General features: G+C 40.2%; 1 protein-coding gene across 4 annotated transcripts; it reads right to left on the reverse strand.

Moving 5' to 3' along the window:
• Nucleotides 1-12,404, reverse strand: MMADHC (metabolism of cobalamin associated D). Of its 4 annotated transcripts, none has more exons than XM_061445498.1 (8): nucleotides 12,186-12,404; nucleotides 11,896-11,945; nucleotides 9,233-9,377; nucleotides 8,789-9,006; nucleotides 6,118-6,223; nucleotides 4,765-4,895; nucleotides 1,632-1,718; nucleotides 1-303 (listed from the first exon to the last, which is right to left on the reverse strand). In XM_061445498.1, exons 2-8 carry the CDS (start codon nucleotides 11,902-11,904, stop codon nucleotides 106-108), a joined length of 894 nt encoding a protein of 297 aa, XP_061301482.1. In that variant the 5' UTR covers nucleotides 11,905-11,945; nucleotides 12,186-12,404; the 3' UTR covers nucleotides 1-105. The 4 variants fall into 4 exon arrangements, with proteins under 4 accessions (XP_061301482.1, XP_061301477.1, XP_061301489.1 ...); XM_061445493.1 differs by having other exon boundaries at nucleotides 12,179-12,361; XM_061445509.1 differs by lacking the exons at nucleotides 1-303; nucleotides 1,632-1,718 and adding an exon at nucleotides 1,795-2,089 and having other exon boundaries at nucleotides 12,179-12,367.
• Between the last annotated feature and the right edge of the window lie 14,019 nt (nucleotides 12,405-26,423).

The raw sequence follows: 26,423 nt of genomic DNA on the forward strand, positions 1-26,423 counted from the left end.
TAAATAACAGCTACTTTATTATTTGTGGCATTTCCTGACAATGCTTAGAGAGAATCATCAAGGAAGAGAATGCAAAGATCATAAGAACTTGTGAAACTTTGAAGACTAGTAGTTTCCACTTAGTTTTCTCATGATCGGACTGTCAGGTTCGGCATTAGTAAAAATACTTCCTACAACCACATGAGTACCCCAGATGTTATGACGAATAACTTTGCAGCAGCCAAGATCATCAATGGAAAATCCCAAGTGGCGGTAGCGTTCATCTGTTTCAAACAGAGTGTTGTTCGTGTAGGATCCAAAATACTAGGTGAAAAAAAAAAGATTTTTTCACATGAACATTTCCAAGGACATTTAAAATGCCAGAAGTATCCCTTTTTAAAACAATCCCTAAGCCTGGAAGTACCAGTAACATTTGTTGGAGCAAATTTTATGTAGTTTTATTTATGAAATTGCACAGAAAAATAAGCTGAGCACTTCTGGTTATAATGGTACCCCATATTTAAAGATACTCCTTTGCCACTGACAGAGCACTGAAGGCATACCATTGTGTTTCAATGGCTGATCAACCATACATAAAAAAAAAAACAAACCCTCAAGTGCTTTGGAAAGGTTCTGCTACTGCTACAGGCACCAAGGACAGAATCCTGTGAAAAAGCAAAACTGAGGCATGTACCTCTTTAATGAGCCCCTAGTAAAGAAAGGTGCTTTGAAGACCAAAAATGCATATTAATTGGGAACAGGTATTTCAGTTACCTCAGGAGGAAGTTTCTGACCAAAAGCCTACTTCTGATGAACAGATTATTAGTAAGGGTGTTACTACTGATTTCAACAGAACCCATTTTCATCAATCCATAACTATTCCTTAAATGAAGGGAATTTCTGGGAAGCTTTTAATCACTATAAACACCTTCAACTGCCTGTTAACCTTATAAACATCCCATTAGGCATATTTGTCTCTGTTGACACAATAAATCAACTGCCTTTTATACTGGTTTTAAATAAAAACCCTCTAACCTAAGCTTGGCATGATTATGTTCAACTGGTATGGTTTTACCAGTTCTCAGGCAAAATTGCATATATACTCATGCTTTGACAGGAGCTTTTTCAATTTTTTTTTTTTTTTTTAAGTTTTAAGACTATGTTCCACAGATGCCTTTGTACGAAACTGTCGTCTCCTCCAGAGAACTGATGTGATCCAGTAATAAATGCCAATGCCATTTTAGGAACATACTATTCATTTTTTCTAGGTAACAAAGGTATCATAAACTAGTGCAGAGACTTCTTAAAACTCTCCATCTACACAGATAGACATCAGATCTACCTAGTTACCTTGGGAGGGCAAAACCAGCTTACTGTGCAGTGACCAAGAGCTTTTGAACATAAAACAATAGTTATCTAAATTTCAACTTAATTGCTGAACAACATTCTCCAAAGTGCCAACTGCAATGACAGTGGACACAGCATGGGAACTAATGCAGGTTTACTATCCCATTTTGATACATGAAAGGACGTATCCTAACAGCTTTTGAGTCACGTGAAAAAGTTGGATTTAACCCATACAGAATACAAATAACACTGCTAGTTAGGACACAGTGGTGTCCATTGCATATTTGACACAGCACATAACTTACTGCCAGTCCTGAGGATGGATCAATGAAGTCGGCCCAATAGCCTTCTGAACAAATTGCATAGCAAATTTCCTTGGCACCATTAATGAACTTAAAGAAAATAAAAGGGAAAGAAGGATATGAAATGAGATTTTTGTTACATATATCTCTGTACATATAACATTCTGAAAACAATCAGGCACAGATTTCTTTTGGCCTGTACTAATAAATAAGAAATTTAGCATACTTTTAATAAAAATATTACTAATATTAAGAGGATTAGAATTATGTTAGACTACTCCAATCATACAGGATTTAGGAGTGCTCCTCATGCCTGTCAGTAATGGATTAACAGCTTGTACAAGGAATAATGCAATTGCTTTCATTACTCATGCAGACTGCAGTCATACCTGTTATCCTCTTTAAGAAGTCAACCATTACATCAGGCATTTCCGTTATTTCCACAAGTTTATTGAGCTCACCTAAACTCCACAAATTTGACACCGAATGTAGCATTAAATATATTTTTATAAATATATGAAAAACAATTTTGCCCCATGGTCTTATTTCAGCCAGCAGGACAACATTATGTAGTTCTTCCTGCACTACAAATGGTTTTAAAGAACGCTTTAGTTTTGCCTCATGATATCAAACGGTTCCATAGGCATTTGACTTTTTACACCAATTCTCTTGAATTATTGCCAGTAATTCTTGGTGGTCAGGATGATGATTTCAAACTCTCCTACTGTTTGACTGTCAAAGTTGTAGACCATATTTCAATTACACTGGAGGACACCAGCTGATGTATTAATGAAAAAAAAAAGTATTTTTAATAAAAACTGTATTTTGAAATGAAAATACTATTGTCAATTAAGCGGGATTTTAAGAAGTTCCCTATTCTGCAACACATCATCAAAAAGCTCCCTTCTTTGAAGGGACAGCTTAAAGAATCTATCATTTTAGGTAACTTAAACCTTTGGTGTTACACTGCACTTAGTTATCTGCTTGCCAGATAGGGAAGAAAATTCAACCAGGTAGATTTAAAGCTGTGCTCCTGTACTGTCACCAAAACATATGACACAACCTACGGACTACACAGCACATTTTTTTCCACAGATAAATCAGCAACAACAGACCTCAGTTATGTGCTTTTAATCACCCAGACTAGCAGTTTACAACCATGTTACAAGGGGCAGCAGGGGCCCATAAAAAACTTCTGAAGAAGCCTGCACAGCTGACAAAAAAAAACAAAAAAACAACAAACCAAAAACCCCAAACATTGAGATTTGTGATGGTTCTAAAACCATCCATGCACTCAGAAAAAGAAGACCAAGTGCAAAAATTTAACAGCTGAAAAGACTGAGCCAGAACAAAGCACACACAGAATTCATGTAATTGCCTCAAAATGTGAGAAATTTCCTAATATCACAAAAAAGTATTTGACTTCAGAATAAATTTAATACTTTATTCACTTTCAGTTATAAAAATAAGATTGTTCTCACAGTTAGTGCCTCAGCAGCTCCCAAATTTCGAATTTATAGAAATATTATAGTTACTCAGCTTCAGTTCCTTAATGGACCAAAAAAGGAAAGTTTATCCTTTACAGTAAGCTGTTCTATAGTTTGAGGTTTGATGGCTCTGATGATTAACTATGTTTCAAGTGTAATTAAGTCACAAATATAAACAAGCCATCTGAAGACAGCATTTTGGGCATTATACTTCTGGTACAGTACATCTTTTGATCTAATGCTGTAACAATCCCTCAGCAATCACTTAGGACAAGATTAACAAACACTGGAGATTCACTTCTGTAAACATTTACATTTGGCTGTACATAACCCTCATTACTTTAGCACAAGCCTCTCACATTAAATTAGTATTTTTAAAGTTACTCCTACCCAACTATGAAGCAAACAAATAGACCATTTTCTTGTGAATTTGCTGTTAGTAACCTTTAGGCTGGGAGGTTACATCCAACATCCTAACACCCCTACAATGACTGTATTAGATTTGACAGGGAGGTGCACATGGAAGAAAGATGCCAATCAACATGTAATTAGACCAGATTACAATGCCAAAGACCAACAGACCATAAATAATTCAAAGAGAAGAACACACTAAAATGAAGGGAATTTTAATTTGTGTGTATTCTTTATGTTGATCCTTCAGCCTGTGGTAGCCCTTAACGTTGCTCCATACAAGCTACATTTGCAATTTACAGGATTGAAAAGGACATTACCACACTATTTTCAAACACAAATATAGCCATCACAGATCTAAGTCTCATAGGATGATTTTTACTAGTTTTAGAAAAATTATAACAATGCAGAGGAACATTGCATTTTGAGGTGCCAAGACAAGAACGTCAGTGGTGGTGAACAGTGACACCTGCTGTACACACAAAAATAATCAAGAACATGAAATTAAGTGATTTTCAATGAGACATCTAGTGGCAACAGAGCAAAAAGACAAAGTTCATGAGGATGGTTAGGATGAAATAAATGTAACTGATACCCAGGCTAAAAATATTAACTGTATTCATTATCAGAATGGGGGGGTAAGGGGGGAACCACAAAACAAACCCCAAAACAGAACAACCGCTTTTTGCAAGTAAGCATGCACTTATCCACAGATCCTGTACTGGAATCTCAATTACATCACGCAAAAACAAAGGCAACAGTGAAATCCTGCAAAATGCATAGTATTAAAGCAGAATGAAGGTGAGAAAATAGTTGCTGCCCTTTAACTGCAACAGGACAATGATCATGTATCTTTATTAATTTACAGTAGCATTTTACCTTTTAGCATACTTTTGACTCACCCCAGTATAAAGAATTTAATAGTCCTATGAGACTATTTGGTTTAGTGTGAGGTGTCCCTGCCCATGGCAAGGGGGTTGGAACTAGATGATCTTAAGGTCCTTTCCAGCCCTAACTATTCTATGATTCTATTCTATTTCATGTAGTTAAAAAGCTACAAAGCTGGAAAAAAGTAATTGCCATTCTATCAGTAAGAGAACATAAAATAAGTGCAAAAACCCTCTAAGTAGGAAAACAGATACTACTACCAGAGCTAGAAACAGACCAAAATACACATATAGTTCACAAAAGATTAATGTGCCAACAAAATGAAGCTGATGCTAATGTCAGCTACTTACATTTTCTAACAGCATTTCTCTTTCATCCTCCACTTCTTGACTCCATACAGTCATATCATTTTTAGTCTTCTGGGTGACAGTTAATACTGTTAACTGGTTGGTATTCACTTCTGGAAACATTGACTCAAAATCTAAAAAAAAATATAAAACTGGCACATTATGGCTTGTTCTTACATTTTACTTAAGATTTTTCAGTTTGACACAAATTATCAATCCTACTTTAGAAACCTTCTTTCATTGAAATACATGTGTGTTTTTCATATCAGATCCAGCAAACAGCATGCTGATTTGAAATGCTAATGTTGCTTTTGTGGAAACTAATACACCTTGGTAAGGTCCTGTTAAAAGGAACTTGGGGAGCAGAGTTTGCTAGTTCAAGACCTCTTACTGAACTGCAAGATGATAAAAGCTCCAGAAACAAGTGTCTGTCTTTGCAAAGATATAAAACCAAGTATAATAATATTTTAGTATTTGGAATTGAACACCGCCACAGTTTTCCACACACGCTGAGAACTGGATAAGCCATATTATATAATGCACTGATTTTTACATTAAATCTTTCAGTAGTAGTGTCTCAGATCTAATTCCTAGGACATGACAGCAGACTCAGTATCAGTAGTATACTATGGGCATGAGTTGTGACAGTTAGCCACCTGGGGCAGAAAAGGTCCAAACCCATCATGACTTTCTGCACACCATCTTTTGTATTACAAACAAGAATGCACATGAAGTGCCAAAGTCATGATAAGGGTTCATGGAGCCTTGTTTTTAGTGTGGGGAAAAAAAAAGCACTTTCCCAAATTAAAAAGTCCAAAGGTTCATTCTTATTTAGTCTCTGAAAAGTCTGCTCTCTTCAGCATGTAGACCAAGATTTTAAGCAGATTTCAGTCTCTTCTCAGTTTATCACTTTTTTAAATCATAAGGTTTAACTCCAATTTAATTTCAATAATTTCTTTCTTAAGCACATTAAAGAAAGATACAAATCCAATGCTTTCAAAAGTTTCATAATTTCAATTTGCTATTTTACTAAAAAGCAGTGCCAGTCACTGTTTGGTTTTTGGATAGTAAATCAGCTCCAGAACCTGACACAAAAGAAGCCCCTGAAAGTTACTCCCTGCCCCAACTGATCTTGAATTTAAGTGGCACTGAATTTTATATGAAATACTAAGTATTGTCAATAGCGAAGTTTCAGTTTTCCTTTTATAGCATGCATTTACCTTTTGAAAGTATTAACTCTGGATTACTCTTTTCTACTACACATTTTGTGGCATCAATTACATCAGTGTTTACTTACATATTTTTGCATTTTAAAAAGTTATAATTTCTTAGGTGTCAATGAAAGTGAAAATATACCTTTTCGTAACAGTTCAGGACAAGCTTGTACTGCACATTCTACCTTTGCATTTTCAAAGTAAGTTTCAGCATTATTTATTTGCTGTTTCTGTGGAACATCAGCACCCTGAAAAAAATGAAAACTGTAACTTTCTCATTAATATGTAACCGAAATAACTTTATACACTAGACTATGACTTTGTGATACAGTGATACACTCAAGCAGTTTCACAGAAAGGTGATTTACAATGAGAATTTTTCAACTATTGGAAGTGGAACATATATATATAGGTATTATTTGTTAAACTTGTACAGAAATTATAAGTTTTATATCTTATTGTAATTGTATTATCTCAAACCCTTAAAGAATACAGAAATTTTTGAAACATACGATTCTAAACCAATGGCCTTAAGTATTCAACACCAACTGATAGCTTTTAGATAGAGACACATTACCTGAGCAAGAACACAACTTTAAAGTTATACAACAGTTCTAGAGCTCTGAACTATCAGTACCTTCAGCTTTAGCTGTTTTAACTTGAAAACCAGTTTTCTAATAATAGTAATTTCCAATTTTTATTTTTTATAGTTTTTAGTTCTACAGTTTTAAAAAAAAAACAACAAAAACCAAAAAACCCACGAAAAACAAAAAAACCCACAAACACCAAACAAAAACCCCCCAAATCCAAACATCATCAAAAAAAAAAAACAAATTCTTGTGGAATACATATGGAGTACCAGTAGTTAGATATCTAACATGTAAGCTTAAGACACCCTTAAGAAGGTAGTAACAACAGCTGCCTCCTTTGGGATTGATGTAAAATGCCTTAATACATTTTTTTCTAGCTCAAACTATGCCATAATTTACAATCAATTTCAGCAAATTTCTCTAAGACTGGTATTAAAATGTTGGGTAGTACATGAAATCCTACATAATACGTGTTTGTAACTGAAAATTCTCCCTAGAGAAAACTATTACACTGAAAACACACTGTGAATAGCATTTTTTGTATCAGAAGTTAATGACTGAGAACAGGAGAAAAGAACAAAAAACCAACAAAAACACATAAACCCAACAAAACCAAATCCCAAACCATTAGAAAAATAAACACAGTAACAGACAAACAACAGACAATTAGCTGCAGTTTCAATACATGTTTCCACAAATACCTTGCACTATGATTGCAAAGTCACTGGGATAGATCAGTTGGTACATTAAACCCAACAAGCCATGCTGTTACGCTTGTAAACATCTTTTCTTCCTAGCTATAGGATGCTCCTCATACTAAGAACATTACTCTTTCTCAGTTCACTGTGATTTCTTCTGTACTACTCCCATTCTGTCTGGCTAAACACCACTTACATAGTCCATTCGCCTACCAGGCATGCTACATCAAGAGACTATGGCTATTTTTCAAAGATCAGTTCCACTTTCTGATATTGACAGGTTGGTAAGCCCATTTACTCTGCTCAGATAAAACTAACACATGAATCTCAAGTACACAGAGGTCAGAGAAGCTTGACATTTCTATGGCTGTTTCAAGGACTAGTGCATGAGCTTCAGTAGCACTGAGCTTTTTTGCAGCTTGCTGCAGCAACCTATGGTTCCAGTATTCAGCTGATGCCATCATTCAAATTGGGGTCCTCTCCTAAGAGGAGTAGCTTGACATTTTTGTTAGCTAAATGCTGTTCAGCGATTCCTAAACACCACTGGTATGGATCAGAACTGACTCATGGTGACTGCTTTATGAATACCAGTTGCAAAACCTGCCTCTGGTCTTTCCTATTTTGGACAGCAACACATGCACTGGGCATTTTATCATGCAAGTAATCTCACTAGCAAGAGGACCACGCATTCAGTGCGTGTAGTTTGCACTAAATGAACTAGACCAGAAATTTTCTTTATGGAAAGTATAATCCACAAGACCTGAAAACAGAGTCTGGTGAGCTCACCGCATGCCTCTATTTTCCAAACACTTTTGCTACAATGCCACATTTACAAAAATCACTACACAGCATTTCTACACTGGAGATTTGCTAGTTGACTTCCAAAGTCAGAGCATGTCACAAACTCGGAGAGCCTGGAAAGCCAAGTCAGCAGCTAATAGTCACTAAAAGTTTCTTGAAACACTGCAATCACACTAGCAATTATCAAGCTGCTTGCTGTTCATAATGCATTTGACTCACTGCAAGCTCTGCCATCACTTACATGCAGTCTCATTGTGAGACCCAAGGCTGAGGTACATTCATCTGTTTCTCCTGTGTGATTCCAATGGTTGTCAGAACTAAATGGGCAGATCTAAACACTGTCAAAACTATGTAAGTCCAGATCCATTAAATGAGATACTGAAAAAAACTACCAATTCTATTTGGTAAAAGGTGGTGTGACTTGGTAAACAGCAAGTTTTGAAAGTTTTCTTTTCCTATATCCATGTGATTAAGTCACTACCAAAATGATATTTCACTAAGCACTGCCTAGACATACAGCCAAGAACCCCACACCTTGAAATATTTTTCTCCTGAAAGGAGGTTCAGCTTTGTTCTATGTAACCTTTTGCTCATCCAAGTCAAGTTCACCTTTCAAGACCATCTAGAAAACCAACTGTATCTTTTTTTCAGGATGAAGAGACATTAGCTACATTTTCTTTTAAAGAAGAAATATCAGCTTCACATAGAAGCAGCCTGCTCTTACCTGAAATTCATTTATGTATTGTGCCATTACAAATTCATGCCTTTCAGTTGCTGAAGGCTCTGCTAGTATATCAGGCAGACTTTTTGAAACTTGGCTTTTCTTCTGAGAAGCAGTGCCATTTAGGTGACAGTCAAAACCAATATTACCAGGCAACTGGAATCTCTGGTCCTGAGGACCAAATGGACCCATTACTTCATCTGGCCACACAGTTCTTGGACCTGCAAAAGTCAACGCCTTGCTTTAGTCATCACATCTGAAAAAAAAAAAGGAGAAAAATCCTTTCCCACACAAACATATGTATTTGATCACAATCATATATAACCAAAGTAATCACAACACACAAGCCCTGACATAAAAAGCACACTTCAGAATTCCCAAATTTATATGGGGTGCAAAGTTCCAATAGCACACGAATTCAAAGAAAATGAATTTGCTTTTTCTTACATAAATCAGGAGGTGTAGCAGCAACATGAGGCTCATCTGAGCCAGAGGAACCTGCTGTAGAAAAAGCCTTGGGATTTACAACTCTTTTGACTAAGGAATAAAACCCTGGCAGGTAGGTGACCAATCTTGCTCTGCTACAGAGCACCTGAGAAGACAAAAACAAAATAAGTATTACATACTGCTAGCAAAAAAAGTTAGTTTAAGTACAGCTTTGTGGGTCACAAGAGAAATCCTCACTCAATAATTAAATTACAGTTTTCATTATGATTAACTGCGTTTCTGTAAAATCATGGTTTCAAGGTATTTTATGATTACTTTTATATTTTACTAGTAATAGTATTTTAAGTAAAGAAAAAGCCTTGAAAACACTTATTGAAAAGCCTCCTCACGTGAGGGGAAAAAAGAACTCAAAAGTTTAAATAGCACCACTGAACCCCCCTCCAGCCTAAACTGGGTTATGGATGGGGAATGTTTCCATGATTAGTTCCATGCATGTAATTGTTCCTATGTCATAATTCAATCACAGGATTAATTAGCAGAAACACTTAGAAATATTGTTAATTAAGCAAATGCTGATACCAGAGACATTTGCCTTGAAAGACAGCACAAACATTAGCCAGCCTATATTCCTACTTCTTAGAAGACGGGAGGGAGACACAAATAGTATCGCTCCAGATACTCCTTGTGGCTTTCCTCACCAGAAAAGGACATATCCCAACAGCTCTGAATGATACAGGGAGATATGCATATCAAAACAGATAAGTATGGTCATTTCAGCTTCTTTCTTTTGCTCATAAGTCCATAAACATTTAACATGAACAAAACTTGCTAGTGCAGGCAATATTATTTAGATTTGCAAACTCCTTGCATTCAGGTATTTATAAACAAGCATTACTGCAAACAGATCAGTATTGTGGGGAAAATGCTGATAAGCTAAAAAGCCTTGATGAATCCTGTGATCTTCAAATACACCAGAAAACCCACTTCCTACCACAGAGCCGTACTGTCAATATAACTTTCAGTTGCTGAAGATGATTCTCTCAGAAGCTTTCAGCCCCATAGCAAGCTGAAAATGATGCAATGCTATCTTCCTGACCATGCAAACATCTTGACAAGAGGGTTCCAAAGAGCTAGTAGCTCCTTGCCATGAGGTCTGAGGCCCAATGACAGCATCTTCAGTAGTAACATAAGCAATTGTTACTGTTGGTTTTGTTTGTTTAGGTTTTTTTTGTTTTGTTTGTTTTGGTTTTGTGTTGGGATTTGTTTGTGTGTGTGTGTGTGTTTTGTGGGGGTTTTGGGGGCCGTTTTGGTTTTTTTTTTAAGAAAAAATATCCATGTGGTGCAATTAAACTGAAAAGCCTGATTGATTTGCTATACTTTAATAAACGATTGACAACTTTCATGATGCATTTACACAAGTGCAACCAAAAAATAACCAATCATACACTTAAAACGGAGTTAGAAGTGCAGTATTAAAAATAATTAAAGACTACCAAGCTCTAGCACAAAACTATTAATACTATCGACTACAGCAGCACAAAAGTATGCATCACTGGAAAATGCAACCCCACCCACCATAGCATGTGTGCTTTCACAAAGCTATTTTTCAGGTAAGGGAAAAAACTTAGTTCAAGAAACTGACACAAAGAGTATTTCCTTAAGTGCTGTATTCCTGATTCTGTAAGATTTTATCCATGAGTTTACCACTAAATATGTACGCAACAAGGTCACTCAAAAGACATAAATGTACAAATAATACCATTTACTCAAGATAAACTCAAAGTCTTCGGACATGAACTAGTAAGCATCAGATTCTTACATACCACCTCTGTATAAACATATAATATCTAATAAGTTCTACCAGTATCACTCAGAGGCACATTTGATTTTCTAACTTAAATAATTACAGTTAAGGCCTTAAATTGCTTAGTTCTAAAAAACCACTGGTTTAAACGGTTCCTTTAACAACAACAAGCTGATTCCACTTAAATATTTTTCCTCTAATTTTTGCATAGATTATATTACGTATAAACCAGATGTAAACAATTACAGCTGACATGCAATTATAAGAAAAGAGCATTTTTTCGTATAATCACGATCACTCAACATGGAGATGCTAATGTTAATTACAGATCTGTTGACTGACTCACCTATGTAAATATTTACATACCTAGCATTACACAAGTGAAAAAATACAGCTGAAATCAATAAATTATTCATGCCTCCGTGGCAATAACGGGCGTTTTATTCTTCAGTCTGAAAGCAGCCTCGCGAATCGCAGTATTTAATCTTAACTCGTAATATTAAAAAAAAAGAACAAAACCACATCGTACTTAAAGCCTCAATTCGCTTACTTCCATGATTTCCACAGAAACTGGCTTCCAAAATGTAGATGAAGAATGACACTACTACTGCTTTCTAATAAAATCTACCTTGGTTTAACTCATACTTTTATTAATAACACTTTCTCCATTCCCCCACCCCCGAAGAAAGATGACTGAAAGACAGCTTTAAAGGGAGAGTAAAACGCAAGCGTCCCGCGCCGTTTCCCCTCGCACCCGGGACGAGGCGCAGGGAGGGGTTAGCAACCACCCCCGTGCCGGCAGGCGGCCGAGGGCCGCAACGGCGCCAAGTCCCGGGGGGCGGGGGAGCGCGTTACTTACGTTGGCCATTGCAGACGATGGGATACCTCTCGCCGATAGGCCCGGCTGCCCTAGAAGAGAAACGAACGCACTGGCTTCCTGGTCGTCTCTCGCAATCCGACGGCGACGGTCACCCCTCACGGCCGCCCTCCCGGTTCCCCGACAAGGCACCTCGGCGATGCCCACCCGCTGCAGACCCAGCCACCCGCAACGGCTATGGGAGGGGAAAACGGGAGGGAGAAGCAGCGCGAAACCACGCACGGGATACGGGTGGAAAGCACCGGAGGCAACGAAGCCACCGCACCTCTCACCTCTTCCTGTAAAATGGCGTCTGCCGCCGTCATCCGACGCACCCCTGCGACGGCGTCCACCCTGCCCGTCGCCAGGCCGAGCGAGCCGATGAACCGACACCTCGATTACCGCGCTGAAAAAGCACACAGAGACAGGCGGGACATGTCGTTCGGCGGCCGATTGCTTGGGGCCGGAGATGAGCAGCAGCGGCAGCGGCTTGTCCTTGCGAGGAGCGCCGGGGGCTGTTGGTCAGTGTGTGGCGGCGGCGGCGACAGTGGCTGCTCCTAGGAGCGGGCGCGCCCGGGGCTTGTGCTTCTCCGTCTTGGCAGGGCGGAGGGCGCCTCAGAGTCGTGGTGTCAGCACCAGCTCGCCGGTGCAGTACCCGCTGGGTGCACCAGGAGTCAGTCATGTCATACAAGCCGGGCTGTCGTTAAACACATACAGACACACACGCACGCACTCACCCCGCCTCTGCTTTCTGGGGCTGAGGGAGACAATGAAGCCGAAAATGAATAAAAGGGGGGTGTTACTGAGGAAAGCGTAGGGGGAGCTTTTCAGCCGCCGAAGGGCCGCCAGGCCAGGGGACTTCCTGGGAAGTCGGTGAGAGCGGGGTACATAGGTGCCACTTCTGCGAACAAAACTGGCCTTTCTAGAGTGGCACATGGCTTCTTCAGAAAACTGTTTTACAAAATAACAATAAAACCCATCTTCAATGAACCAAATGCTGGTGTCGTGTGTGTCCCGTCCCGTCCCGTCCCCCCCCCCATTTTGTTGTGGAAGTGCTTCGTTTCCCCATCTTTTATCCTTGTGCCTATTTATTGGGGTCTGTGGTGAGGTTTGCTTGCAAAGCCAGCTTTTATTTAAAATAAACTTTTCCATTGTGAGCTAGATCGAGGTAATTCCACGGGCAGAGCTCTTAATAATCTGTTAATTTATGTACTTGCTGCTGCATGAAGTTAATTAACTGCAGAAGATATTAAAGCAAATGCATGTCGTAGAATGGTTTGGGTTGGAAGGGACCTCAGAGATCACTTAGTTCTACGCATTGAAAGCATTCTCCTTTGTGCGGTGACAGCAGCTTGGGTCACTGTTCTACTCCTCACCGTCTGCTGTGATGTGCTCCAAGCTGTGATTGTGGACAAGTCTTTGTTGCTCCTAGAAAAATGAACAATACAAAGCTAGCTTGTGTCTGGTGTTGAGCCCTAGTGACTACATGGGATTCTGCTGAATAGATGGATTGATACCCACAGAACGTATGTTGAATATATACCCTAAGTCAGTGTGGCTTAGTTTAAGTACCAATTCTAAAGTCACATCCCTGCATATGTGCCCATGCTCCCTCTTCATTTTCAGAATTGTACTGGTTTTCCAGTACGTAGCCTGGGTTCAAATTGCTGTCCTTTTATTTTTTAATGTCATGTGGAACATAAAACATTTGTCCCCCTCTGGCCTGAAGTGTATTTGTATGAAGGATCACCTTAGTTCCTTCTTTTTCACCTTTGTATTTCCTTTTTCTTCATCCACTTTGCACACTTTGGCCATCATGGCATATCTACCAAATCCATGACTTCTCATATGCTATGTCTTTCTAGCTTTTCTAACAAAGCTATCTTTATCAAGTCTCTAATTCTGAGTGTGGGATAGCCTTCCACAGGCACTGTGCTGAGCAACCTCATCATCTTTGTCTTCAAGATCAGTCTTTTTTGTTTGCTTAGCACTGGTGATCACCCTCCATATCTTGCTGTCTCATAAATCTTGGCAGCAGTGAAAAGGGGAAGGGAGAAAGCTTTGTGGCTGTTGTAAGGTTCAGCACTGTTCTCAGGTAGCTTTTTTGTTGGTTTTTCCATATTGTGATTTAATTTAGATCATGAGTTCTTTGAGGCAAAACCCTCCCTACTTGTGTATGTGGAAAGTGCTGTGCATACTAATGCAACTATTTAAATGCTGAATTAAAAATGTCAGGGGAGAGGTGCCTAAATCCAAATATTCTTTAAAGCTAATATAAAAGAGCTGTATTGCGGTTTGCTTCTGCAGTAGAGGGTAAATGTATAAAAGCTACATTAGAATACTAGGATTAAGACTTCTTTTGTTTGTTTGTTTGTTTGTTTTTGGGGGGGGTCCATTTCTTTGCTGTCTGTTCAAAGCAGCAGTGCTGGTTAAGGAAAGGGAACTTTAATCTGTTGCCATCAAAATAAAATATGGGTTTTCAGATCCCTCCGTAAATGTACACATGGCCTTTAATTTATTTTCGTTATAAACCAGATATTTCTGGACTTTCTTTTTTTTTTTTTTTTTTTTTGCCTTTCTGCTGGGTTATTAGCATAAAGCAGTTCTGATGGTTTCAATACATAATGGCTAAAAATCAGAGCAAGAAATTGGTTTTCTTGTTCATAATAATATTCAGCCCTACAATGTTCTTACTGCATTTAATAGAATTTTTTGCTTTATTTTATTAGGATCAAGAGGAAATTCTTCAATCCAATTCTAAACAATATGATATATTAGATAACTATAATGTTGCAAATCTTATTTTTGGATTTTTCCGGGAGAATATTTGCCCACTATTGCATGCTGCTCAACTATTTTATTAATTCAATGTTAGCATACTTAATTCTCATTTGCTTTTAAATGAAATATTCATGTTGAATCTCAGAACCTCAGCAAAAAAAAGACTGGAGAAATTAAACTTTAACTCTTTACAGAATGTAATTTATTTCCTCTACTAGGAAAGCACTCTGGATTGCATTCAGTCTCTACTGACTTGTCCTTAGGCAATCCCAATTTATCTTCTCTCCAGGGTTAGCACTTCAAGATACTCAAATCAATCAATGAGTTATCATCCCCTGAAGTTTGTGGTCTGAATTCATAAAGATTAATTTCAATAAAGTTTTTACCTCTATTCAAAGGAGAGCGTAAAATCAAACGATCCAATTACAGATTTATCAAATATTAATAATGAAAATCTTCCAGATCTTTCTGATGCCAACGTTATTCTCCCCTGGTGTCAGGAAAGTAATTAGCAGCTGGCTTTGATTAAATTCTTTCCTCAGAGATTACTTTTCTCAGTTTGGGGGAGAATGATATCTAATTCCTCATTTTAAAGTCTTTTCTGAAAAATACACGTAGGTTCAGTTAACTGGACACTTTTTCTTTCCATGAAGATGGAAGTAACTCAGTTTCTGTCCAGAAGCCTGCAACAATTTTAACGGTGGAACCTGAAGTGCATGACCAGCTTTTCCTGTTGTGTTACTGAAATGCTTTTTTCCTTATCAGTTGTTTTTTTGGTGGCAGTGGCTTCCCCTGGGCAGTTTGAACAAGGTGCAGCATTGGAAAGAGTCTCAGCGCTGCAGCAACACTAGAGCAAGAGGGATGCCATAAGGAACTTTCTCAGTCATCACCACCACTGCCTGAAAAATAATAGAATCATAGAATCGTTAGGGTTGGAAATGACCTTAAGATCATCTAGTTCCAACCCCCCTGCTGTGGGCAGGGACACCTTACACTAAACCATAGCACCCAAGGCCTCGTCCAACCTGCCCTTGAACACTGCCAGGGATGGAGCATTCACAACCTCTCTGGGCAACCTATTCCAGTGCCTCACCACCCTAACAGGATCCTTCTTATATCCAACCTAAACTTCCCCGGTTTAAGTTTTAACCCGTTACCCCTTGTCCTGTCACTACAGTCTCTAATGAAGAGTCCCTCTCCAGCATCCCTATAGCCCCCCATTCAGATACTGGAAGGCTGCACTGAGGTCTCCACGCAGCCTTCTCTTCTCCAGGCTGAACAGCCCCAACTTCCTCAGCCTGTCTTCATATGGGAGGTGCTCCAGTCCCCTGATCATCCTCGTGGCCCTCCTCTGGACTTGTTCCAACAGTTCCATGTCCTTTTTATGTTGAGGACACCAGAACTGCACACAATACTCCAAGTGAGGTTTCACAAGAGCAGAGTAGAGGGGCAGGATCACCTCCTTCGACCTGCTGGTCACGCTCCTTTTGATGCAGCCCAGGATACGGTTGGCTTTCTGGGCTGCAAGCGCACACTGAAGCCGGCCCATGTTCATTTTCTCATCAACCAACACCCCCAAGTCCTTCTCTGTAGGGCTGCTTTGAATCTCTTCTCTGCCCAACCTGTAGGTGTGCCTGGGATTGCTCCAACCCAGGTGTAGGACCTTGCACTTGGCATGGTTATCTCCGAGCTCTTGTTGTGTTTTCCTTCACAATTCCCAGACTTTCTGGATTCCTTAGTCTGCAGGTAGAGGAGCCAGAGGTGCCTCTGAGAAGCTGGTTTGGTACCTAAGGCATGCAAAACATGAATTTTCATCCCTTCCCCACTCTGCTCTTCCAGGGTCCCAGTGAAGCTGTGGAAACTCCATTCTTGGAGGTCTTCAGAAGTGAGTGGGATGAGGAAGTGGACTGGAGAGCTCCAGAGATCCAGTGTGGAATGTGGCTTTTTCTGTGATCAGGTGCTTCTGTGTTCATGAAAATCAGAGGGCTCTTCTCACACAAACATCAAATGTTCCTGGACAGTTCCATGTTTGTCAGCCTGTCACTGGTACAGATAGACGAGGTGTCTTCAGTATCTGCTCAGCCCTGTGGCACCGCTGTTGTAAACTGTTTCCTTGGATTGTGAGTGATGGACCCAGATTGCTGTCGTGTTCAGTACAGGAAGTTTGCCTTCCTTTCTGCAGAGAAGCATGTACTGTTCCTGAAGCACGTACACTGCTATATAAAGCCCAGCCTTGAGGGGGTTCTCCTGTCCTTTTCACTTGTTGCAGAAACAAGACCTTAATCAGACCCTCTTCATCTTCATATTTTATTAATTAGCTGAAACATAATTTTTTCTTTAAGCTTGCCTAAATAGAGGCTTTTGGATTTTTTCCATAAGCATTAGAGTTGCAGGTTTTGCCTGTTTTCCCAAAGTTAGGGTTTCATCCTTAATGTGGGGTTTTCCTGCTTATATGGCCTGATTTGCCCTACAGTTAATCAGGTGTGATTCAGCTGAAGGCAGTGGAATTGTATCTGTTTAAGAAAGAGGTGATTTTTCATTTCTGAATACTGCATAAATTTGTTAAGTGGTCATAAAAATAATGAGATATTCTTAATTCTTATTGTACTTCTATGAGAAACTTTAAAATGTGTTTTAAAGTATCTCCATTTCTGTGCAATGATGGATAGTGCTGGTGCTTGCAATCTACCTAATGCATCCATTAAACTTCATTAGGACTTTGTTAAACCGAGGTTAAAATCGTTGACATTGATTTTTGATCTCTAAAACCTGCTTGCAGCAAATCAGTAACTGAGCATACCAAAAGCCAGCTGACTATCCTAGCATGCCGGTCACATTCCCTGTGATTCAGAAGGGCATTGTGAGCAATGTTAAAGGGAGGGAGAAGATGGTCCTGTGACATTTAGGAACACCATGGGTCTGACCTGCAGAGCTTAGCCCTGGGCTCATGCTCTTTGAGTCGACAGTCTTCACCCATCACATTGCCTGCCTGGGTCACTGCCTGCGGCCAGGGAACTTCTAGTCTCTAAGCAATGTCAGGCTCTTTGTTTATTCATTTCATTTGCTGTATTTATTTTCTCTTGCATATACAACTGTGGCTCCCCCTTCACTTGACCTGCTAAACCTCATGTTTGAAAGGAGGAATGTCTGTTCCTAAGTGCCAGTGAAATGGTGATGAAGTAGAAGAGAGGAAAGGTTTTAACGTACTCCTAGTCTAGAAAAGTAAACATCCTCTGGCTATAGGAAGAGTAAACTTCCCCTGGAAATGTATGTATTTATATGAACAATCTCTTTCTTCTGGCATTTCCAGATACTAGGCTGGGAGATTTGGTTGCTACCACTGGGAAAAGAGGCTTTTTAGTAAGCAGTGCAAATGCACAAGGTAAGTCTTAGAATGGTTTGTTTTCATTTTAGAAAGACATTCCCCCTGGATCTGTTTCTGTGAACCTGAAAGGAATTTCCTCCTTCATCTCAGGGTGTTGCTCAGTGTCTCCTTCAGCTCCTCTGCCCATTTGAATGTACATCTGAATGAATGGACAGAGGAAGTGAGCATTTCCTTGATAACTGTCTGGGTCTAACTCTGCCAGGGCTTAGGGAGCTTTACTGAAAATCCTGTACCAGCATAACTTCCCTTGTATCTGTAAACTACCAGTTTACATTTTTTCAAAAGAGAGATATTCATCAACTATGCTAAACTGGAATGTATCATTTCCAAATGTGTGGTGACCTCCTTCGAATAGGAGCCCTCATGTGTGATTAGCCAATTGGATCTGAGGCTGTAAGACACACATTAATTCATCTAAATTCTTATTGTAGCTTTTAATGTTGGTTGAAGAGGGAGATATTGAACTTTAAAAGCTTTATAGTTTGCTTGATAGGGATTAAAAAGCAGTATTTTTCCTGTGGTGGAAACATGAGCTTCTGCCTTCAGCCATCCCCACTCACATGGGGGGGATTCCTGTCTTATTTCTCCCCACGTATAACTTCATCAGCACTTCTGGGATATTGCCACATCCAACTTGGCCAGGCTGCATGGAAAGTGGAACAGGGGGTGTTTGTAGGTTGGGTGTTTTGGGATGTATTTACATTTACAACTAGGAGGTATCGCTCTCATTCTGAATCTGTCTCTTCGTGAGAACATATAGGGAATTTAGGTATCAAATGTTTTGTGGTGAGACTGTCACCAAGGCTGGAGGCCAGAAATAGCCTGAACTAGCCTTGGTGTGACCTGAATTTGTTCTATATTGAGCCCAAAATTGAAAAGGGACTGTTTTGCATCAGGACTACACCAGAGTGTTGCTGTTCTGCTTGACCGAGGTCCCAGGTCTTGGATGAAGACATCTGCAAGAAGGACAAGGAGGAAATGGAGCTCTCCCACTTGATCTCCTGGTGGGAAAGGCATCAGGCTCAGCAAGCTGGAAGCACTTGGAGTCCCAGCTCTTGGCCACGGTAGTTGTCAGCCATGTATCTGCTCTGAAACAGTCTTCCAGGTGCTTGACTCAGGGTCTGGGTGCCAGATGTGCGAGGTGGCAGGTAAGGAGACAGGTTCCCATCAGAACTGTATCAAAATCCCTTTTTATAGGGTGTTTCTATTTTGGTAAATCTTTATTTTTCCATCTAGAAAGTGTTCTCTCAGAAAATCTGAGAAGTCAAAATTCATGCTTAAACAGGGTGCCATGCTTAATGGGCTACTTACTCCACTAGATTCCCCATTTATTGCTTCTTAAATATATGTGGTCATACTTTTTAAACCCCATGGTTATGAAGTATGTCTTGCAAAAAGGTTTATGGCATCGTGTGTTGCCTGTGAGTTATGAGGCTCTGTTCCTGTCTGGCAGTGAATGAAAGAGCCCAGCATCTGGCACTATGTAAAATCAGATATTGCAAAACTTCCCACTTTGAGGAGAGGGCCTGGATGATGGATATTGTGATAAAGTATCTCTTTTGACACACAGCTCAGGACAGTTGGAGGCCCTTCCTATAAAAATTTACAGAGCTTATCCAAACCTCCTGGCTGGAAGCTTGAGGAAATCAGTCACTGTGAAGCATATCACTGCCATGCAATAGCAGGGATGCTGCCCTTAAAATCCTGCCCCCTTTTTTCTGGTGTGTTAGGAGCAAATCCATGACTTGGCTCTGCAAAGAGGGAGGTGAGTAGTGCCCAGAATTTCAAGGATCAGTCCAGAAAAGCTTGTGAAGTTTCATCAGGACTTTTGTTACCCACATTCAGAGCCCATGAAAGTCAGTAGAAGACCTCCCAGTGCCTTTGGTGAAAATTGGAATAAAAAATAGACATGAAGATACATTGCATATTAGCAATTCCCCAAATGTTTCTTTTCATGAGTCACTGGGCGAGACAGAATCCACATGCATAGTCTCACTGTCCAGGCTCGCCAGCATCGATCTTGTACTTCAGGGTAAAATAATTACTGTAGAGCAGCCTTGGGTCGAGACAATGAAATGAACTACTAATAATTGAAATTACTGCATTTTGCCTTGAAATATATCTAGAGTTAACCTATTAACTTAGAGAGCATCTTTATTGTTGACAGCAAAATGCTGCTGACAAATCAGGTTAGGTGCTGTTATGTATTTCTGTCATCAAACTCTTGTTCCTAATTTGCTATTTTGCTGATGCTTTTTTTTTGCTTTTTTTTTTTTTGCTTAATTCCATAGCACAACACTTATTTATGCTTTAGAAAAAATAGGAAATAGTGTAATTTCCAGAACACATTCCTGCTAGGTTTCATATTCTCTTTTACCAGTTTAGGAATAGCAAACAACCTACTAACTTGTCACTGTCAGATTCCTTTGCTTGTGTGGAAATTACTAAAACAAATGAGTGAAAACTACATTTTGCATGTGTCAACCTCCTCCTTTGTAAAGGTAACCTAAAATAAAGGCTCTTCACTTTCTTACATGAACTTCAGAAGAAAACATCAGACATCCTCTTCAAAAGTTATGATATGAGCAGATGAGACATGTAAGATGATCAAAGGGAGACTGACGTTAGCTGAAATGCCGTGCTCATATGTTGAAATGCTAGTGGTTCACGTGCTGTGTTTCGAATTTAAACCTGCAAAGAGCAGTTGAAATTGTGTTTAGTACAGATTGTTTTGCATTTTTATTTGTCAGTATCTTTAAAGCTACTGTTAAAAAAAGGAAGAAAACCAGTGGTGTAAATAATCAGCTGAGCCTGTTTTCCCCTTGGATAAATACTGATCAGAAGAAATGGGTGAAGTGGGGACAAACTGCAATGCTACTTTGGAAGGGATCATTCCTGTTCTGAATTACTGATTCTCTGCTGAGTCTTTAATTGCATCTCCAATTACTTCCCAGATGGGCTAACACCACTGTTGATGCACAACTTTGACAGCCACAGCTTTGGCTGGAGTATTGGTTGGCTGGAGTTGAATTAGTATTTGTTGCAGACCTATAGATTAACTATGTGAGACCCAGAGACGGGCAATGTGCGTACAATCTTCTTGAATATAAAGTTTAATTTAAGCTCCATAGTGCAGACCCAATGTTTTATGCTATCTCTAGCTTCCATTTGACATCTAGTATAAATCAGTGACTGGGGTGTCTAACAAAAAGCACCATCAAGCATATCTCTGTGTACTTGAATATTTAAACTTGCATGTTTATTCATTTCCCTGCAATGGTTCCAAATTGCTCATCACCAACTATGGTGATAAACCATATCAGCTATGAGCTCATTAAGGGCTTCTCCATAGACAGACAAAGAAATCCCATGAGGTCATGGTAAGATCATCATTTCATCATGCTGAAACTCAGCTGCAGTTTCCCCCGGGAGCAAACCCGGCTCAGCTGCTCGCAGCCTGTTCTGATCAACCTATGTAGCAATGTATAGCTCAAGAGAAAGGAGCCGGGAGGCTTGTGCTCCCATGTGCCAGCCTTCACCCACCCTTTCTACCTTAAATAAAACAAGTTTTAAAGTGAATCAGTTTGAGAGAAGAATGCTTTGGGGCAAATTATTTAGTTGGGCAAACCAGTTTGGTGTTGAAATCCAGCTGACGGGCTGAATCTCTTTTAAGGCTTTATAGTTTTCTGTAGTGTTCACTTTCACCAGGGGAAGCTTTTTGGCAAGCTGCCTTCTGCTGGCGAGTCTTGCTGCTCAGTCCCTGTTTACACCAGTGGCTGCACCTATTTCACACATCTGTGCTGTTCCTCTGAGAGCTTTTTGTGAGTGAAGTGACTTGTAGAGAAAATTAAATTTCTGGTAAGTGTGAGCACAAGGGGATGACATTACGGAACCGATAAAGCAAATGTATTTTGAAAGGTCACTGAGGCAGGGTGGCTGTAGTGTGTGCACATCTCTTTTGCAGGACATTATTGCCTGACAGTCTTATTTCAAGCTTGCCTTTCCCTCCAGTCTTCCCGATGATGTAGGGAAAATGTCCGTAGCTCAACCAGGGCAGGACTGTCAGTGAGAGGGCAGAGGAAATGAAAGCACTGCTCCCTGGAGCGCCTTGTGAATATTTATTGTGGCAGAGCTAAGCATTTCTATCGAACTGCCCAGCCCTTAAGGGCCTGGAGCTGATTTTACTGCTGATTTACTTTAGAAAGTACATGCCACGAAGCATCCCAAAGCACAAATGAAATGTTTTGGTGCACAGCAGTGACAGGGGGCCATGGCAGGCATCTTAGCAAAGACCCCACATGTTTGTGACAGCTGTTGACCCTAATGAGCCCCGCCAACAGCTCCAGGAGTGGGGATGGCAGAGCAGAGCTGGTTATAGACTGATCATCCCCCAAAAGACCACAGGGTGCAGGTAGAATGAACAAAACTGATTCACATCAGCTGAGGACCTGATCAGCCAACTGTGAGCTCCTGGGGAGATGACCCAGCTCTGCAGTCTGCCAGCTGTGCCCCTCTCTTATCCCTTATAGCTAACCCAGGTAAGCCCATAAGCTCTCCTGCTTGGCTGTGCATGGATGTTGAGTAGTTTAAATACTTGCCAGTATTTAAATAAATACTTGCCAGTATTTAAACTGAGCACATCAGCCCTTAGCAGTAATAAAAGTCAGTGATGTGTGTTTGTGCACTGACTACAGATAGCCTGGGTAGAAGAAAAGTGGGTTAGACTCAGGCTATTGCCTTTGTCCACATTACTGACCTTTTGCCTTGCATATTGCATGGCCTGCAGGTGGAGGAAGGAGGCTGAAAGGTTAAGAAGCCTCTCCTGAAAGAGTTAGGGTGGCTAAATATTTAAAATGTTTCCTTTCCTGAGCAATTCCAATCCATATTAAAGTTAAAACCCTTCTGAGAGGTAATAAAAGAGCGGAGGAGATCATTAGAAAGATTTGGAAGAAGAGACTTAAGAGCTTACTCTTGATGCGTTCGGTTTTATACTTTGTTCCTATTTTAGCCTGTCAATCTCTTCTAGTGTTTCTCACTGATTTTTATTGTGTTTTTATGGAACAGAGACAGCATTTCAAACTACCAGGGAAAAGCTTGTTGTCGTTTAGTGGAGAGGGGTGAACATTCCTTTGCACATTTTTCAGTGTTCCTGTTCTATATCAAATTTGGAAAGTAACAAGAAGTAGCATCCAGTTTTCATTAATGCTTCAGGGTTTTCTTGGCTCATATGTTTTCATTTCCAAGTGTTCACATGAGAGGCAATGGAGAAGATGAAATTCCTCTTTCCTAGCCGTCGATGGAGTATACATCTTGTCATAACCAGGGGGATCCCTGGACCTTGGTGTCAGATAGCAGGCTGGTAACCTGCTCTGTCTCTTTGCTCTAGCTCTAAAACCAGCAGCCATGGGAAATATGGTGACGGTTTATTAGGACAAAGGGTCACAGTACGATTGCTTCCCTTATGTGAGTGTTCCTCTTGACACAGCCTGGCTTGTGGCCCATATTAATTTGCAAAAAAAAAAAAAAAAAGACATTCACATTCTTGGCGTTGTGTGTTCCATCTGGATACTGCAAACCTGCTAACCCTGTCCAAATAACTCCCGCGTTTGCCGTGCTCAGCGAGTGATTTTTATGTATCTTGTCAGTTAAATACATATTTCACCTCCTAAGGCAAGAGCTCGGCATGACGGTGTCTCATGCCTGTCACTGCTTCCTCACAGCTGGAGGAGTACCCTTGGGAGATGGTCCTGTGAAGCATCTGTTCCCTGATTAAATCACAGCAATGTGTTTGTCAGTTTAGGTGCGAGTGAGTCTCGAAACTCCAGGACTGGTGCTCACTGCTGTGCTGGCGGGTGTGTGGACTGGGTAATGTTAAAAGTTTTCTCTCCCTCTTAATCTCCCTGTTCCTATGGAAACAGATACTGAACAGGAATTGTTCTTTCCTACCTTTTTCTCATCACGGTTTCTTTGGCGGGAAGATGAAAGCCAGAGCACACAGGAGTAGGTTTTTCAGTGAGAGCAGGACTGAGAAATACAGACTCAAAAAGCTTCAGTTTGCATTTGGGAAATTATTTCTGAATTTTAAGCAAAAAGTGACTTATTTGACTGTGGCTTCAGTCAGAGTGTTGCCACCAGCTGGAAAGGAAGGAGGCTTCAGCATGGAGACTCTGGTTTCTCAGCCAACTTCTAACCAAACTGACCTGGAGCACTTCTGGTTTGGATATCAGGTGGAATAGAAACATAGATAGGCTCTGAGCTCTGTACCTTTACAGAAATGAAACAGTCACTCAGGTCAAAGAGAATTTTGATGAAAACCATTTGGGGACACAGGAGCTGGACAGTGCTTATTGTGAAGACGAAAGCCAGCTGCTTTCTGCTATCTGAGACATTCTTGGATCTCATCTTCACGACCATATGAACAAGAAGTACAAGCTAAGCAGGTGTGTTTTGAGGTTAAAGCTGGAAAGAGAAATACCTCTGTAAGTTGCCAGTGAAGCAGCTTCCTGGCAATAAGAATTTTAGGATTTCTTTTTCCCTTTGGTGATACGATTGTAATCAAACGGGCAAGTTGGATTACAACTTGTAAAACGTTGCATGTCTTTTTGGCTGGAGAAAAGCTAGAGCTTCTGTCCATGCAGTAGAGGCTTCACGATGTGGTGCAATCAATCAAGAACTTGGTGCTTTTGAGACATTTTTCATACTCATGATGTCTGTCACTCAGTACTGCAGCAGGCTGACAGGTTCAACCATGGTCCAAATGTCCTTATCTTTATTGCAAGGTGTTTTCAGTGAGTCTCTCACAGGCTGGTTTGTTAATTAATCGCTTTTTAGAAGATTATACATTCCTGTGGCGTTCTGTGGCAAAAAACACATCTCAGGCAGACCATCTGGTCCTGATAATCTGCGGTGGGAGGGAAAGCCCTTCCATTACCCTCTTAGCCATAGCTTTCAGCTTCAGCCAGCTTGTCTTGGGTGTCTACTCCTTCAGCAGCTTGCTGCCACTGGTCCCATTCTCTCAAAAGGGAGACATCACTAGAAAATCTGTTTATACAGAAAAGAAAGAGTTAATCTTTCTTTCTTTTCTTTTTTTATATATATATATATATATTTTTAGGCTTGCCTTCCTGTAAGTTTTGGGATTTAAAATCAATGAAGAAAATGAGAAAAAATTGTGGCTCAGATTACTCCTTCTCAGTTGTTTTTCTGGCAAATTGTTTCTTGTAGAGATCTGGCCTTTTGTTTCCTTGTTTTGCCTTTTTTCTTTTTTTCTTTTTTTAAATGTGTTGACATCTCTCATCATGCTCTATATAACTCTTTCTTGAGAATTATATGATGGGTGGATGGCCTTCACTCCAGGTCCTGCTCCTCAGTGCATCCTTTTTTTGCAAGCCGTTCTCCCCCTCTTTCTTCCCTCCTCCAACTTGTGGGCATCTGACTCAGAGAGTTGGAGACTCATTGGGGAGTTTTCTCATGTAGATTACCATTAATTAACTTGTGACTCAACACGTTCTTCTTAGAAAAGAGATAATACTTGTGACTCAACACGTTCTTCTTAGAAAAGAGATAATATGCAGTTTTACTTTTGCTTTGCCTGTTTCTGTGTGCCACGTGAATGCATGATATAATTCCTTTGAAGCTGGTAACATTTGTAAGTTAGGTGAGGTTGTACATGCCCCATTCCTTGAAAAATTCAAGGTCAAGTTGACCAGGGCTCTGAGCAACCTGATCTAGTTGAAGATGTCCCTGCCTATTGCAGGTCAATGGACAAGATGGCCTTTCCAATCCAAACCAGTCTGAGATTCTGTTTGTAGTGGTAACGTTAGTACTGGTGTGCTAGATTCAGGCTCAGAAGGGAAAGGTCTTTTGTAAGCAATGAATTTCTTGCACAAGTGCAGCCACACTGGACGAAGCACTGCAGCAGACAGTGACCTGCAGTTGTTGGCCATGCTGCTTTTCTCTTTCAGCACAAAATACCGGTGCTGAGCTGTTTGCTATGTGCCAGCACAGTTGGGCATCTTCCATCAGCAATGGGTCCAAAGTCCTGCATCTCCCATGAACAGAGGGGCCACCCTCTCTGGCCATTAGATCTACAAGTGAAGAAGCATTAACTGCTGGTAGCAGTTCATAAGTTCTGCTGAGGTTCGGTAAAAGCCAGGTTTCTGGATGCCACCTCCCTCAGAGCAGTGCAGGGCAATAGGGACCGTTGCTGAAGGAGACATTGCAAATAACTTTCTAAACATGCTTGTAGGCATACATGCTGGTGTTTGTCAGAGAGGACCTCCTTTTAAATGCCCATAAAACCCCTATGTTTCTCTTTCTTCCACTTTGCAATTTAGGACTGTTTTGAAAATTAAAGCAGCTAGGA

Source organism: Pezoporus flaviventris, unplaced genomic scaffold (assembly GCF_033815535.1).
Source record: "Pezoporus flaviventris isolate CSIRO_AGI_PZ_B2104156 unplaced genomic scaffold, CSIRO_AGI_Pfla_v1 ptg000001l, whole genome shotgun sequence".
NCBI classification, from domain to species: domain Eukaryota; kingdom Metazoa; phylum Chordata; class Aves; order Psittaciformes; family Psittacidae; genus Pezoporus; species Pezoporus flaviventris.

Excerpts from the sequence above, each read along its gene's own strand:
- MMADHC (XM_061445493.1), bottom strand. The coding sequence starts at position 12,218 with ATGACGGCGGCAGACGCCATTTTACAGGAAGAGGTGAGAG. Across the intron at positions 6,224-8,788 it reads AATACATAAATGAATTTCAG|GGTGCTGATGTTCCACAGAA; the intron begins GTAAGAGCAGGC and ends CATTTTTTTCAG. Across the intron at positions 1,719-4,764 it reads GAGAAATGCTGTTAGAAAAT|TTCATTAATGGTGCCAAGGA; the intron begins GTAAGTAGCTGA and ends ATTTTCTTTAAG.